General features: G+C 41.3%; 2 protein-coding genes across 3 annotated transcripts; one reads left to right on the top strand and one right to left on the bottom strand.

Moving 5' to 3' along the window:
• On the top strand, positions 1–10,807 carry hpcal1 (hippocalcin-like 1). Its single transcript, XM_076084252.1, has 4 exons — positions 1–273; positions 5,708–6,208; positions 8,051–8,156; positions 9,758–10,807. Exons 2-4 carry the CDS (start codon positions 5,831–5,833, stop codon positions 9,853–9,855), a joined length of 582 nt encoding a protein of 193 aa, XP_075940367.1. The 5' UTR covers positions 1–273; positions 5,708–5,830; the 3' UTR covers positions 9,856–10,807.
• Positions 10,367–16,446, bottom strand: pdia6 (protein disulfide isomerase family A, member 6). 2 transcript variants are annotated; one of them, XM_076084250.1, is made up of 13 exons: positions 16,295–16,446; positions 15,827–15,968; positions 14,929–14,986; positions 14,154–14,280; positions 13,729–13,835; positions 13,495–13,619; positions 13,180–13,294; positions 12,722–12,862; positions 12,269–12,353; positions 12,111–12,183; positions 11,871–12,029; positions 11,676–11,772; positions 10,367–11,066 (listed from the first exon to the last, which is right to left on the bottom strand). In XM_076084250.1, exons 1-13 carry the CDS (start codon positions 16,311–16,313, stop codon positions 10,995–10,997), a joined length of 1,320 nt encoding a protein of 439 aa, XP_075940365.1. In that variant the 5' UTR covers positions 16,314–16,446; the 3' UTR covers positions 10,367–10,994. The 2 variants fall into 2 exon arrangements, with proteins under 2 accessions (XP_075940365.1, XP_075940366.1); XM_076084251.1 differs by having other exon boundaries at positions 13,495–13,622; positions 16,295–16,328.
• Between the last annotated feature and the right edge of the window lie 259 nt (positions 16,447–16,705).

The raw sequence follows: 16,705 nt of genomic DNA, 5'->3' as shown, positions 1-16,705 counted from the left end.
CTGGAGGCAGGACCGAGGAAATAAAAAGATCGCTTCAAACAGCAACATTTATTCCGGTCAAACTCCAAATATGTTAATCTTCTGAGAGAGTCAGACAGTGAAACTCTCTCGGGCATCTTTAGCTTTATCAATAAGAGGTGTTAGGTTTGGCTACTGTAGGTTAACGGTGAAGGAAACGTGCGGCATCTGGTGACGTGAAGTTGGAAAGTGGGCTTAACCAAAGTGGACTTTTAGAACCGGAAGATTCACAAACAGCTGTTACTCCTAAACCAGGTAAGTTAACATGACTTTATCAGAATGACTGGTTAAAGCTACTGTTTTGTCCCTAATGAGTAATTAGTCCATCATGGTCTGCTGTGGCAATTCATGTATTTGATTCTTGTGTTGAAGACAAATTAGGGTAATATGCTTGAAGTTATTATCACAATTATATGGGCATTTTCTTGTATCAACAGGCTATATCACAATATTGCAAAGGTATTTGCAACCGCATAAAATAAACAAATTGAACTGTTCAGCAACAAACTGTTCACTGTTGGAGCAAACTTTTCAATGTTTAGCCTTAAACAAATACTTTGATAACGTATTTATATAATAAGTAACCAATAGTGCATCTGTGTGTGTGCGTGTGTGTGTGTGTGATAATGAATTTGTCTTGTGACATTATGTGTAAATGCAATGTATTCTCAGGTCTCTTGAAAAATCTAAAGTTACTGTGAGGAACTTTTGACTGGTTATGAAACAGTCCCAATTTAATACTGATGCCTACACATGATCTACATAAGTAAACAAGTCCATCAGCGAATTGATTGGCTATTTCTATATCATCATTATAGGCCCGGGAGAGCCAGAACTAGGACTGAGCGGAGCAGGCTGTCAGACACTGCTGCTGCAAAATATGAGGTTTTCTTTCACAAGGTTGCTCAGAAACAGTACAGCTTTCATCCTGAGAGGCCGCCAACATCAACACAAAATGAAGTTACTTGTAGTAACTTTAGACTCGATGAGATTTTCAACTAACTTACATTTTGTTTGTAATTTTTAATCATAGCTTGCTTGAATTTTTTTTGGGGGGACAGCAGATATTTGTAGAACAGCGGCATGATAAATCTATATCATTATATGATTTCGGCTGTCTATAAATAATAATAGAGATGTTGCCCGGCCCGAAGAAAAATAGACTCAGTATTGATGAACAAAGGTGTGTCAAGCTCTTTTGTCTATATCCATCCCTTAAAACTTTGTATCTTGCCATAATTATGCTTGCCAGTCCATTCATTTAATTTCTTTTTGATAACAAGAACAGAGCCAACTTGTGAACAGTGTATCCAAAATAAAAAAAATAAATAAAAAAACATTCTTAGCAAGGTTGTAAACCTAAAAATACACATAAGGATTTTGCTGTAGTGAACTTTTGAGCAATGCACATGATGCAGAAATCATTGTGGATGACCCTAAACAGAAAAAGAATACCGCTGTAATAGATTTAACTGTTTTTAAAAACCAACAGCAAGCCTTTTAAATGTCTCGATGTATGTCCGGCCCTGCGTTTGCCACAGATTGATAGCTACACCCCCTCTCTCTCATAAGCCTTAGCACTACTATCCTGTTGCCTTGGCTACTGGTGTGTCGGGGGACTTCATCCTGATCCTCTGCTTGATTTTCTCTGACACTAGTTCAGAGAGACTGCCACGAAGCAGCGCTGAAAGCGAGAATAACTTGAGAGCAAATGTTCTCTTTTTTCCTTCCTCTCGCACTGGACTAACTCCTCACCCACCTGATGCAGTCTTAAGTTAGCAGTAGCACGAAGAACCTCAGGCCCCGTTGCAGCTCTGCTCATCCACTGCACAGCACGCTACCTACACGCAGCACTAAAGTGGTAACTCTGCTTTCTTTCTGTGCACCGAACCATATCGGTTTGTTTGAGGAGGAGCCACAACACAGACGGCATGGAAAATATTTTCATATTGCAGAGTTGAGGATGGGAAGAAGTTGATGATCGTAAATGATGCAGCCAATTAACAATCTCTGTTTTTATGGCTTCAGAATGCTGCAAAATGTCCATCACAACTTCCCAGAGTACAGGGTTGAAGTCTTCAATATCTTTTGTTTTTTCAACTTACAGTCAAGACCCCAAAAGTGAAATCTATGATCAATTTAAAGACAGAATCAAGGGATTTTTTTTCCCTTACAGAATGACTTACACAATTAACAGATGTTTAGAAAATAGTTACTAATAATACTCACTAACTGATGCAATGTCAGAGGCATAATGAGCTCCATCAGCTTTGTGTCATGCTTTGATGGATAGATGGACTACTACTACTATGTATCTAAACAAACACCCCTCATCTCTCCTTTTCTGACGGTCTTTGAGATTTATTCTTTGTTGTTACAAGAAGTATTGAGTATCTGGGAAAAGAATGGAGGATTTCTTTGTTGTGAAAAGCCAATACACGGGAAATTAAGTGGGCCTGAGAATGGCAAACAGCAGTGAAAGTTGCCTGGTCAGGGGTTTAGAAGATCTCCACTGTAGCCTTGGGCAGGGGGATACTTGCTGCACTGGAGCCCGTGTGAACCAGTCTCATTAGGCTGGGAACCCACTGGAAAAAGTGGACCATACAGAGCAGGAACAGCTACGGGGGTTGTGGACTAGATGAGAGACTGTTGCTTCGTATTAGAGAGGAATTGCAAACACGGAATCTTGAAATGGCAATGTCATTGGCGCTGTTGTGTATCAAACGACACTCGCAGACAGTGTTTGGTCTTGTAGTGTTTATTTTGCATTTTGCAACAGTCGAGGCAGCGAGAGCCTGACTTTCTTTGCACAGGAGGTCATGTAGATGTCAATATCCAGCAGTTATTTCTGACCACATTTCAAGATGTTTTCCACTGCACCAAGTAGAAACTTAAGAAAATGACCTACCCAGTTCCCAGCTGTGAAAACATCTAAAACATCCTGTGACGTCTCAAATTGAGGCCTGTATGCATTCATTGCATACACAGGAAGCACAAACAGAACTACAATACAGCTGATTGCCCATCGCAGAGAGGCAGGCAACTGTCCCTGCAGAAGGTAACAGGTTCTTGCAGCAATATTTCATATGTGGACAACGGAAACAACAGTTACGAGGCAGCTGTTCTCACTTCAGCCCAGAAATGAGCTTGATCAGTGTTGCGACATTGTCCGACTCTTTTTGTTTTTTATTTTCCGAGCGTAATGAATGAGCATATTTCAGAGGCCAGGGGAAACTGTAAATCTGTTTTGCGAGCGTGTTTGTACATTTTCTTTACTAGACTGATTTGCTGTTTTCTCTCCAACGTCATGGCAGCACTTTTCAGTCTTCCAGCCTGGAATCTGCTGGATTTCTTGTGGTTTTGTGTGTATATGAGGGAATACAAAAAGCAACGCCCATATTTATGTCTGTTCCAGCTCAGCCTGCTCACTGAGCTGTCCTGGAAAAGTCCATGTGACCCAGAGCTGAGGAGATGCTGCCGCTCCCTCATCCTTGTTGTACATTAGAGCGGAAGACTATGGTCCGGCCTGCAGGGCAGTGTGCAATTTATACCATAGCCGTGTTTAAACACAGTCAGCTGACATTGATGTTATATTCGCAAAGTGCAGCTTTTATTCTACGGTCACAAGCTTGCTACCATGAAAGCCATGTGATATGATAGTGTTGTTACTATTTCAAAATGCAATAGAGGGCTTTTTGTTCTAAGACAATTTGTATCATGTTATTCATTCATAGGATTCATCATTGAGCAGAAGATGAATCCTTATGACCACGGTGATTTACTTACTTTTCCTCCAGCAGGTCAAAGTTTTCATGCAAGTGAATGATCTCATTTCTGCTTGATGGTTTGGCACACAATTTTTGTTTTGTTAGCATTATGTTAGCATTTAACTCAAAGCACCACTGTGTCTAAGCACAGCCTCACAGAGCATGTAGACCCTTAAATCTTAAAATATTTCCAACAAAAAATGTAACAATCTGGAACTCAATATTATGGCCTCACAATGTTCAAAATCGTACCCACCACACTGTTTAAAAACGTGTCAAGTAAACTGGGGTAAGGGATAAACCGTGTCACATGTGTTGTGCATGTGGTTTTAATGATTTATTTTCCGTCTATAAGCCCGGGTGACGTTGTTAAGCGTTTATGTTACTGTCTGGTCCTCAAACCTGCCGGCCTGCCTGCCTCTCATGTTACTCTCTGACTTCGATTCATAAAATTGCAGGAAATTACACCCATGTGACAATTATGAGAAATAAGGGCGTCTGCGTGTTGAAAAGACCTCATCCAAATTCACACAGCTCTCATTTGTTCTACGCCAGATAAAATCATTCTGGTGCCAATGACACAGGAGTAATGGGATTTCAATAATTGGAAGAGAACGAACATGGGGATAATACATCTCTCCCTGCCATGAATTCATTCTACATAACACAGAGGAGTAGATGTGTTATTCAGAAGGACTATTATGTAATTGAACCGCTGGTATTAGCTGGAAATAGTTTTTCTTTTTATGTGTCATACTTTTTCAATTCTTTCTTCCTCCCTGCCCTCGCACATCTCTTTTTCTTTCCCTCCCACGCACACTTCACCAGATTCGTGTTGTAAAAGATTTGCTCAGGTTTTGGTCAATTTCTTCTTTCGATTTCCAAAAAAGGACATTTTAACATTCTGACCGTGTTGAAATTCGCCCCTTTCTTTCTGTTCCTTTCTTTCATACGAAGGCTGCTCTCAAACCTCTGATGAAACACAGATTTTAGATGGTTGATACTGAAAATGAGGACAAGCAGATGGATTTAATTTCCTCATGTGATTGACAATAAATGTGTGTCTTTATACCACCTTTCCCTTGCTGACAAAATCTATGAAGTTTTGAACAAAACAAAACAAACACCTCTTGTTATGCAAGTGTCATAACCTTCTTGCTTACTAACACCCATGTTTGGGCTGCATGCACAGAGTGTCCCATCTAATACTTACTGTGTTGTTTTGGTTTTGTCCTGGATGTGTTGTTTTCATGCATCCTCACATCCTCAATCATGAATACCCCCGCATACATGAATAAACAGATTATAACCATGGAAACCGAATTTGGACAAACCGCAAAAACCAGAGGTGAATAGGTCCAGGTGGTCAATGCTTCAGTGTCTTTGTTAGCATTGGTATTTTTTCCCCTTCATCTGTATTTCTCTAGTTGATCAGTGTATGAACTCCACCGCTTAAAATCAATTCGAATATGCATTTTCACATACAGGTGAGGACTATTGTTGAGGTGAATGTCTGGCTTTCTCAGTAACAACAGTCAGTATCAGCCTGAAGTGGGTTTATTGAGAATTACACTCCACCAGAACACTTGTCCCTCCACCATGCAATTACAGGTCGATAAATGATCACTGTGACAGAGGATTAATAGTCTATCCGTGGAGACACATCCACAGCCCCACCACGCACACACACATATCGTAACCTCATGAGGTCTGAGTTGTAATCTAATCTCTATTTTTCCTACTGTGTATGGACATTGTCTCAACTGTCCAGATTTATCCCTCAGCGTGGCTGCCTGAGAAGCATCATCAGCACATGTTTTTATGATAAAACACTTCTGCAAGCTGAGAGGAGTTATTGAACCAATGAATCATTTATGATGTTCACACAAGGATATTAATGAGCGCCGTTGGTTCCCCTGCAGGAGCAGAGGAAGCCGAGCAGCCGGCGACGTGGACACTAAAAGCGAAGGGGAAGTGGAGAAGTGAAAGGAGAAGGTAGAAACACCAGCCCAGCTACCTGCCTGCCTACCTGAGAGTGCTGTGTCATGGGGAAACAGAACAGCAAGCTGCGGCCCGAGGTCCTGAACGACCTGAGAGAGAACACAGAGTTCACCGACCACGAGCTGCAGGAGTGGTACCGCGGCTTCCTCAAGGACTGTCCAACTGGCCACCTAACTGTGGAGGAGTTCAAGAAGATCTATGCCAACTTTTTCCCCTACGGAGATGCCTCAAAGTTCGCCGAGCACGTCTTCCGCACGTTTGACACCAACGGAGACGCCACCATCGACTTCAGGGAGTTCATCATCGCCCTGAGCGTGACATCTCGTGGCGGGTTGGAGCAGAAGCTGCGCTGGGCCTTCAGCATGTACGACTTGGACGGGAATGGGTACATCAGCCGGGCAGAGATGCTGGAGATAGTTCAGGTGAGGACGTACTGTATGACAGAATAGGGTTTCTTCATTGATGTTTATGCTGTGTACATCAGTGTCTTGCTTAGTTTTGGTCAGGATCAGCCTCATTCTGCAGATATATAACGAGGTTCTTCTAGCAGTGCATCTCATATATAACACAATGATTATTCAAGTAGGAGGGATGTAAATTTAAAAGGTTTCTACTAGTTTGGCTAATTCACTACATCAGAATGACTTATGATGTAGAAAAAAGGAAAGGAAAGGAAAGGGAAACGACGGACAAAACTGAGACATTTAATCAGATTCCTTTGGGTTTAGCACATTTTAAGCCAAATCTATATCCATAACAAAATAACAATTGTAATTTATTAAAAACTACGGACTAAACTAAATTAATACTATTTATACTGATTTTAATTCCAAGTATGGCTGCAATTAATGATTACTTACATATATAAATCTGCTGTTTATTGTCTAGATAGAATAATTGATACATTGTGTGGTCTATAAAATGTCAGAAAATAGTGAAAAATACTGTGACAATTTCCTTAATCCCAAAGTGAGTCGGTAAACGTCTTGTTTTGTCAACAGTCCAAAACCTAAAGATATTCAGTTTACTAATAAGTTAAAAAAAAAAAGAAAAAAAAAAAAAGAAAAGCTGGAACTGAAAAAGTTGTAATACCTTTGCTAGAAAAATTGCTAAAACAACATCAATTGTCAAAATAGTTGCCGATTACAGATGTATCCACTAATAGTTCAGCGTACAGCTTTCTGTCCTGTGACTGCTTTTAGGCTCGGCAGTCATTTGTGGGTCTGAATTTATAAGATACTTCACATCATGGATGCGGGCTGCCCTTTCTGTCTTTCTTATCACTGTGGCTATATTTACTCTTCCAATATGGTGAGCTGAGCAGCCTGCAGGGCCATATCAATATTGGCTCAGTTTGTTTTGTTTGTGGATACAAATGAATGTGAAAAAAACAACAACAGCATCAGAGCTTTTGTTAAAGGTCAATGCTTTCCGTTTTTCAGCAAAAACCCTTTTCCTCATCACAGACCTTTACACGATCTAAAAATGTGTGCAGCTGTAGAGGTTCCAAATGGACAAAATCTGACACATGAGTCACTCACTGTGAAACAGTTTAACAGCAGGATGGGCTTCATTTGCCAGAGCACCATCGTTACCAGGTAGCAATGGAAAACAGGTCATTCAGACAAAAGATGGAACAAATGTGTCCGATGGGAACATAAACAGCATATAAGAGGTGGTCATAGTAACTGACATCACCAATTAGTTTGTGGACTGCTGTTTTGAACCCCACGAGTACTGCATTTTGTCTGTCTCCATCTTGCTTATTTTGCAACCATAAGTGACACAAGAGGGTGGAGCGAAGTAAAACCAAAGGCATTTTTAGGCCACCAAAAAGGTTATAATTAACTTTCATGAACTTAAAACACACCGTTAAAGCATGCCCTGCTTTGTCTGTTTTATTCTAAATGGGACCAACATTTACAAAATGAGCATCATGCATGTTTTGAAGAAGACTTGAGAATAGTGATTGAGAATATAAAGTCACATTTACAATGTTTACTGAGGTAAAAGAAAATCAAGTGGGGTCATTTTCTCATTGACTTCCATACAATCTGAATTATTTTTTAAACCAGAGGAGTCGCCCCCTGTGTGCCATTAGAAAGAATGCAAGTTTAAGGCACATTGGCTTCACTTTTTTTAGAACCAGAGGTTGCTGCCTGGTTGGGAACAGTTGTTTCTTTGACTGCCTAAAAGCTTTACACAGACGATAAGCAGAGTTTGATATGCACAAAACAGCAATCGTTCTCCCCCCTCCTTTGTAGGCAATTTATAAGATGGTATCCTCAGTAATGAAGATGCCTGAGGACGAATCAACACCAGAGAAAAGGACAGACAAGATCTTCAGACAGATGGACATTGACAATGATGGTAAGACTGATGTTTTATTTTGATGTGCTCAATATGCTTTAGTGACGAGATATCACAACCAGCTGTCACTATCAGTCGTGAAAGCAAGAGGGAGTCCTGAATAAAACTGGCTTCTTACTTCTTCTCACGGTACAAAAACAGGTATATAAGCTTTAACAATTGGTGTAGTTGTAAGCAGAAATAACTATAACTCCTCCTGTGGGCTAGTGTATAAACATATGACAGTTGTAATGATATAAAATCATAGAAAAGTGCTGACAAATTCTGTACATTAATAAAATGTCTTATATCTGCATACAACTTCATTATAGTGTGTTATAAACCATTTATTAAATGACTGCTTATTAATGCTAAATATATCACTGAAAGTAAAGCCTTACCAGATATAGATATATCGTGAAAGATTCGGTATTTAATGTCTTTTGACATTATACAATAGCCACCACAGAGCAGTTGAGAGTAATGGGAAATATGGAAGCTGGACGACAGACAAAGACACAGAGAAATAGGACGTCATACAGCATGACCATTACTCACGAGATAATTAACAGTCTTGTGTATCTCATCCTGCTGAGCCACCTCGATGTCAGTGGTCTGACATTTAGTGTGAAAAGGTGATGCTACACCCATGTGATGTGCACGTACGCATTTCCCAAGCGTCACAGACCGAGCTGCACGGCCGTGACAAAAGACGTAGATACACACAACCAAACCCATTAACACATTAGTGATAATGTGTTAATGGGCATAATGTGCATGATGTCAACAAAACACCGACAAGGTGTCTCAATTAGGGGAGAAAACCAGCGACGGAGCTCAAAGAGGGTTTTTAAAAAGTGGCACAAAGAGCCCGTGTTGCTATTTTACTGATGACCGTCTGCTCAAGAAGAGCCAGCCAGGGCAGTTACACCGAGGCTTGTTGTTTTTGACATGTCACATCTCAGTTAGATATTCAGAGCTAGTCGTACGGCAGCGTGGGCACCTAGATGTGTTTTGGAGCAGAAAGTCTGGAGGTCAAGATGTGTGTTTTATAACATCATAAGGTTCCACAGACCAGGCCTACGGCTACAGCTGCAGCTGACCCTCCTCTCTAATGCAATTTATACAGTTGCTGTGTGACTGAAAGTGGGAGTTAATTTAAACAAATTGTGGTGTGCTAAAATAATAACATTTGCTGCCAGCATTGTCAGATTGTATTTTTTGCAATGCTGACTATTGGGTTTTAACAAAGACTGGGTAAAAAAAATCTAAGATGTAAAATATTCAAACAGTGATTTAAGTATTTTTATAATCTTACAAACAATATACTGTGCTACTAAACAGAGCATCTAAAGATTTCCTGACTTATATGAAAATAGCACAACTGTTATTAGCTATAAACGACTCAATCATTAAGTCATACAATGTAAGCTCATTGTAATTTATTTAGAAGTTGTGTACTTTGCCTGGACTGTGTTAACAGGGGCATCGGTGATTATATTGTAAAGGGACATTAGAGGCTTTTCTGTTGATTTTATTAGGTGGTCGCTGTACAATTCACTCCCTCACATGCTCAACCCGCTGGTGAATGAGAATCTTTTCTTCTGATCTGTGCTTCACAGGTAGATTGTCTTTGGAGGAGTTCGTTAAAGGTGCCAAGAGCGACCCGTCCATCGTCAGACTGCTGCAGTCGGATCAGGGAGCCTCTCGTCAGTTCTGAGGACAGTGACAATAATAGACGCATACATTCCCCCAAAACACCATCACAAACCCACATCCGTCGGCTGGTCATCGCCACAGCTCACTCACCAGACAATCCTTTAATTTTGAACACAAGTCATCGTCTTGTTTACATTAATGGGTAATTCTCTTTGGTCAATGTGGCTCCTTTCCTGTGGACTATGACGTGCGTTCAGTTGAGGTATTTTGCGTTTATGCTTTTCCAAAAGCTCTCTTGCCTTGAAATGTTTTTTACCTGTTCTCCATAAGTGAAGTGCCATATCATATATTTATACTGACTGGATTATGTGCTTGCAAGTATTATAAATCCCATTATGTTACACCAGGTGGCAACTAATTAGATCACTTCTTATAATTTGATTCAACTGAACTGTGTTGAAGAGTGGCTTATGTTGCTCTTCTGAACAACTTTCATATGCCTTCGGTATTGCATGTGCCCGGTGATTTGAGTTCTGATATTGTTACAGTTCATGTGAATAATGAGGCCGTGGTTGTTTTTATTCCTTTTTATTTTTGTAACAAAAATTTTGTTTTCACACAATTGAAATAAAGTCGTGTAAGAAAAATCTACACAAGTCCCACAGTATCCCCTTGTGGACAAACATGAAAACCCAGCAAGATTCTCCCTTACTGGTTTAAAAAGGAGAAAAAAAACAAATATAGAAAGAGTCACATAAGGTTGGATATTAAAGTGTTACTTTGACAAGTCCACATTTTAAAACAGGTGCATGAGGGTGGCTGAGAAGGGGAGAGGCGAACAACGTTTGAAAAAGACTTGAATGAACAACTGAAATGCCACATTCATAGCCTCCTCCCCCTCTCAGCTGGCGGCCGCCGTATAAACATGCAGCTTCTAATGTTCAGCAGGTATGTGAGGCAGAATTCACTCCAGAGACACGACACACTCCCACCCCCCCTCCCTCCCTCCTGCCCCCCCCCCCCCCCCCTGTGTGACTGACAAAGATGATGTGAGAAACTGCAGGTGTCTCATGTGTCTTTTCTGGAATATTTCAGTAACTGGGCAACCGGGCCTCCCATTTGTCCACAGGAGAGGGGAGGCACACAGGTCGCACAGGACCAGACCAGATTGAACCAAGTCAGTTCCCGCCCTGTTCGGGCTCATAACTCATCTTTATCAAAGTCATCATCCAGGTCTACGTCACTGAGGTCGTAGTCCTCCTCCACGGGAAGCTGCAGTTGAAAATAAAGACAAAACTGTTACCAAAGACGGGGATACACATGAAAACGTTCACTTCATATGAAGCAGGGCAGAGACGCGACGCAACTACGCATTAAACCAGGAAACAACATTTTAACCCAACATTTTACAACCGGGCCAAATTTCTGCCGGATCTGTAGTCGTTCCAAACGATCAAAGATTTGTCTTTGAACACTTTGATTTCTGGCATGTCAGAAGTTTTGGGTTGACTGTGTTGACTTAAGGTTGTGCTGCGATAGAAGTAAAACTGAACTCTGCTGCATGCCAGGCAGACGATATGGTCTCATCTTAAAGCCATCTGCAGGTCCATATTTAACTTTGTATTCATTGTACAATTTTACAAAATGCTGTATTTTTTTTCTGTTTTGTCAACACTGTTGTGGATGAGATCATCTTTTTTTTTCTCGTCAAGACCTGGACGATTGATCCGTACAACGTGGGTTTCGGCTTCGTAGAAAGGTAGAGTAAAACGTCCAATGTGTGTTAACCTCACGTATAAGATTAACAAAAATGTAGGGCCAAATAGGACTCATCTGTACATAAGGTCAGAGATTTAACTCCACTGTGATGCTCCCGCTCACCTGTCCATCTTTGCCGTCCCAGGGTTCAACAGTCTGAATCTTGGGCATGGTGCCACCTCCCAATGTGGCAGTCGAGCCACGGCCTACAGAGAGCTCCCTGAGGAACAGATGAACCACATGAGCGCCGTCGTTCAGCTTACTCCGAAGCGTGTTTTTACATTGTTTCTTGTTATGATGGGAAAGAAAACAACCTACCTGAGGAACTCATGGATGCCAGTCTCACTGAAGGAGCCCCTGAGCAGAGCAAATTTCATTTTGCGTAGGTTGATGGCCGCCATCGCAGGATAGCCAAATCCACCAATACCAAGAGAGGCCTCCAGCTCCATCTGAGCTCCAGCTTCAGTCCACAGCCAGCTGACGAGCGTGAGAACAGGATATTAGTCAGTCCCAATTAGTAATTTGTGTAATAACCCATGACTGTGCAGTCATCCTTACCCCCACATCTTCTTCTTGTACTTATCAGCCATCTGCATCATCACCTCCACATAGCCGTTTCTACCTGCTGCGCCTGTTGAGACACGAGGACGGTTCACGGTGAGTGATTCAAGGGTTAAAATGATGTTTTAATATTGAACATGTTCAGTCAGTCTCACCTGTGTCCAGGATGTGTGGCAGAAAACCAATTACACACAACTGACTGTCCTCACAGGTCTTCTTCAAGATGTCTTTATTGAGGATCTGAGGGACAAACATGTACAATACACACAAATTTAATGTTTTGTGAATTCACATCATTATATAACTAGACAAACGTAATTAAGGGTCTGAATTGCTTTTGTTCGTCTTGTCTGACAGGGTAACCGTCACTGCTTATGCCTAAACAACCAATATTGAAGTTGGTAAAGTTAGATTATTAATTGTGTTCATTAACACTGTAGAAAACAGAACTTAAAAAAAAAAGGTGATAATCTCGTAGTTTATGGCTTTTAGATTTCAAAAAGCATCTTCTCCAGATTCTAACGGACCCTTTTATTTCAGTCTAACACCAGCACTATAACCTTTCATCCATGAATGTATGATGCAAAGACACTGCAGAGTGCACCGACCTCCAGCAGTTCAGGAGCAGCAGCGTGGTCAGAGAACAGGTCCACAGCCCTCTCGATGATGTCTCCACGGGTGCGGCCTCCTTGGTAGTCTTCCGGCTCCTCGCCTTTGCGGAAAATCTTAATGGTGGGAAATCCACGGACCTAAAAACACATAAAACACACACTGTTCCAGTTCTGCAACTCATTACCTTAGATTTAGTGGCATATTGATAGTTATTTAAGGATTCAGTAGAGGAAAGTCTCTCTTCATTATTCAATACATGTCTTAGTTGATGTTGCAATGACTGCTTAAACTGAAATGTTATCAGTCGCAAACTTAAACAATGGTTAAAATTGCAAAAGACTAGCATCATATTGAGGGTGTGTCCAGTGAAGGTTCTCACTGTTGTTGTGTCTACTAGTACAACTATTGCGTATCAGAATTGTGTACCAATACACCACATTGACTTCTCTCTCACCCCGTAGCGGCTGGACACAGTCTGGTGCACAGTAGCATCCACAGCTCCGAGGCGAACTTTGCCCTTGGTCTGCTCCTTGACAGCCGAGGCTGCAGCTGCCCACTCGGGCTCCAGGCTGTCAACAACAGCAAAAAAGTGATGGTTTGAAATTTTTCATTTTTTTTTTTTCTTTTAAAAGACTGATTTTCTTAAAGAATTAATTCCACAGTAGAGAAGTCACAATTCATTTATTGTACTAGTGTGTGTGTGTGTGTGTGTGGGGGGGTTCACTGTTTCTTACAGCTGGGGGTGGACTGTGTGAGGTATCAAACTCACCTTTTGCAGTGTCCACACCAGGGGGCGAAGAACTCCACCAGCCACACCTCGTCACCCTCCAACACCATCTTGTCAAAGTTGTCATCAGTGAGCTGGACCACATCCTCCTTACTGCCCCCACCGCTCTGCTGGAAGGGAAGCTGAGTGTTACTTAAAGTTCACTTAAGGGTTTTTGATGTTTCCAATTTCAAATAATTACAACAAACCGCTGCACGGGGTCCCTAATGTATCCACCTGTTTGCTGTAGCCGGAGCTGCCGGACTTGCCGCTCAGCCTGTCTTTTACCAGCGTGCGCAGAGTGTTCATGGCTGCATCCACGATGGCTTGGCTACTGCGTCCACCTGAAGGAAGAAGGGGATTCAAAGCCGAAGAAATTTAATTTAGAATCTCAAGTCTTCCTCGCAATAACTTTAACGGTCAGAAAGTGTCCAACAAAGCCCTGAAAGCAAGCTGATTTACTGAGAAAGGGTGACGTTAGTTGCCTCTCTGACGCATACATCCCCTTTTCTCTGAACTGATAGAAATAATTAGATTTAACTTTTTCAGAACAGCTTTTTTAGCAGGGCTTGATAAGGTCGCTGTAGAGGAAGATTTCAAACTCACAAAGCTGTGTCTTCACCAAACAAAAGTTATGTTTATTGCAGTGGTTTTGGCTGTACCTTGGTAGTCCTCCGGCTTGTTCTTATTGGCTCCAAAGACCTTGATGGTGGGGAAACCTTTGACGCCATACTGGCCACCCAGTGACTTGTGCTGGTCTGAATCTACTGCACCGACCTTCACAATACCCTGAGGGATGTCAGGAAAAACAAAACAAAAAGTTTGTGTCTAGTGTCAACTTTTAATCACAGCAAGCCTGTTATTCATTGTATCTGGAAGTCAGCATGTCAATGAACAAATGCAACAGTTACTTTTGTATGCAGCATATTTCCACAAACATATATTGTTAAGAAATCTGTGGAAAAGCACTTTCAATAAAAAAAAAACCAATAATATTACGTTAGTTTAAGCCAAAAACAAGACTCACTAATATTTGACTACAGTCCCGTGTCTGCCCACGTCACACGCCTGCGTTTGCAGTTATTCTCACTGCCGAGTTACAAACTTGTAAAACACTTGTAGGTGGAACAAAGCTGTGAGCTTCGTTATTGTGATATAACATAAGTGTTGTCTTATTAGTTTGTTTTCGGTGAGTGAAATGAAAAATGAATGCTGCCCCCCAGTGTACCTGCTTAGTCATATCTGCCTGATTATTAAGTAACAAAGCAAACACCTAGTGAAGGCACATCATCATAATCCGACTGTCATATTGCCAATAGCAGTATTCATCAAAAAATATTCTGATATTTGATTTTGTCATCATAGCCCTGGTAGAACTGGTGGATGTCAGAATGCAGCTCAACAGGTAAATGGCCAGACGAGAGGCGTTTTGTTTACCTTGAGGGCAGTAGCCGCCTTCTTCCAATCAGGAGTTAAATGTTGACAGTGGCCACACCTGCGGGGATGAACAAGAAATTGATTATTAGTTATAAAAGATGAATGTGTCGTTTCTATTGTAATCTAGCAATAGACACACCTCGTGAGTTTCAAATCTCAGACATTTTAAATTTGATCATCATGCATCATCGAGTATTTGTCACTCAAATGAATCACAGAAACCAAATTATTCAATATTAACACATCCTGTGAATATTTAACACTTTTCATTGTCAGTTCTTTGTTCAATACAGAATCGACTTTGCTCCTGGTGCATAAAGCACTTCATGGTCTGGCCTCTGAATATACTTTTATCCGACATGTTTCAAGTTAATTGACCTGGCAGATTCCTCAGGTCACATAACAGCCGTCTGTTGTGAAAAGTCAAAAATGTCTGCTGTCATAAAAGTCTATTCAATCAAGAATAGAAAATGAAGTAATTTTCTGTTAAACGTAGCCATCTATTTGCCGTGTTGAGTGTGTTTATGTATGTTGTTTACAAGAATATATGCTAAAACGTGTTTATTATAGCTTTTTAATCCTGTATCCTTATCCTGCACGAATTACTTTTGCACGACGTGATTGCGCTCTGCAAATAAACGTGAACTGTGTAACTGCATTCTGACCCAAGGAGGAAGTACCATCTTTGCATAAAAGTTTGCCTATAGTCCTTTCTCTCAGATCATAAGGTTGATGTGTCTGTGAGTGAGGGAAATTACAAAACAGATGACTCAAACATCCCTGAGTCCATGGAAGACGCTTGCATTTTTAAACTTTGGTCACTAGTGTCACTACTTGGTTCATCAGAGGACACTTGTTGCCTTTAAAGAACGGCCACCGAGAGTCAAATGGACCTCACCAGGGAGCGTAAAACTCGACCAGCCACAGGCTGTCGCTCTGGATCACCTCCTTGTTGAAGTTGGAGGGGGTGAGCTCAACAACATCATCACTAGCGGAGTAAAAGGCTCCGACTGACAGCAGCAGGGAGCAGCCCAGCGCTCCTGTAGGAGAGGATACAAAGGGGTTTACTCTCAACAATGCACGTTGTGCTAAAACGAGTAAGTAAACAGTAAGGACAGTAAGGACTGAAAGGCCATCACAAGCATATTAAAAATGCAGTTTGTATGCAGAATTATGTAACAGCAAATATCATTTCCGTTTATTAATGCATTGATTGAATGATAACGGAGGCCTGGCAGTGATCTGTGCAGCTCAACTTAGCTAATCAAGCTACAGTAACACAACCGATGCCTAATACACCTATTATTAACATTAACACACAAAAGACTGTTTCTCAAGTAGAAAGGCTGTTGGTGTTGTCACTTACCAAGTAAAAGTGGTCTCATGGTTCCAGCTGCTCTCTGTCTCTGGACGTCTTCTCTGTTAGCAACACGCGCAGACTGCTGCCGCTGCTTAGCTCTCCCAGGAAAAGTAATACGGAAAAAAACCCTCACCGTGGCCCACGCTGATTGGTCCACTTGTACCGATGCTGCGCATCGGCCAATCAGCGTGCGCCGTGTAGTTTAGCGAGCCGATACACTGACGACAAGTGGATCCGTCTCGAGAAAGGAGGAGAGTATAAGTTGCAACATATAACTGCATTAAGAGGAGATGCAAAAATAAAAAATAAACATGAGAATAGAGACTAGAAATACAGACAAAAAGCAGGCAGGAAATATTATCAGTACAGTTTATGTTAAGTTTCGAAAGTTAAAGTAACGTTAGTTATTATGTAGGA

This window comes from Anarhichas minor, unplaced genomic scaffold, assembly GCF_050575085.1.
Source record: "Anarhichas minor isolate MPS153535 unplaced genomic scaffold, ASM5057508v1 ptg000136l, whole genome shotgun sequence".
Lineage (NCBI taxonomy): Eukaryota > Metazoa > Chordata > Actinopteri > Perciformes > Anarhichadidae > Anarhichas > Anarhichas minor.
This window is presented reverse-complemented; position numbering and strand designations above follow the sequence as displayed.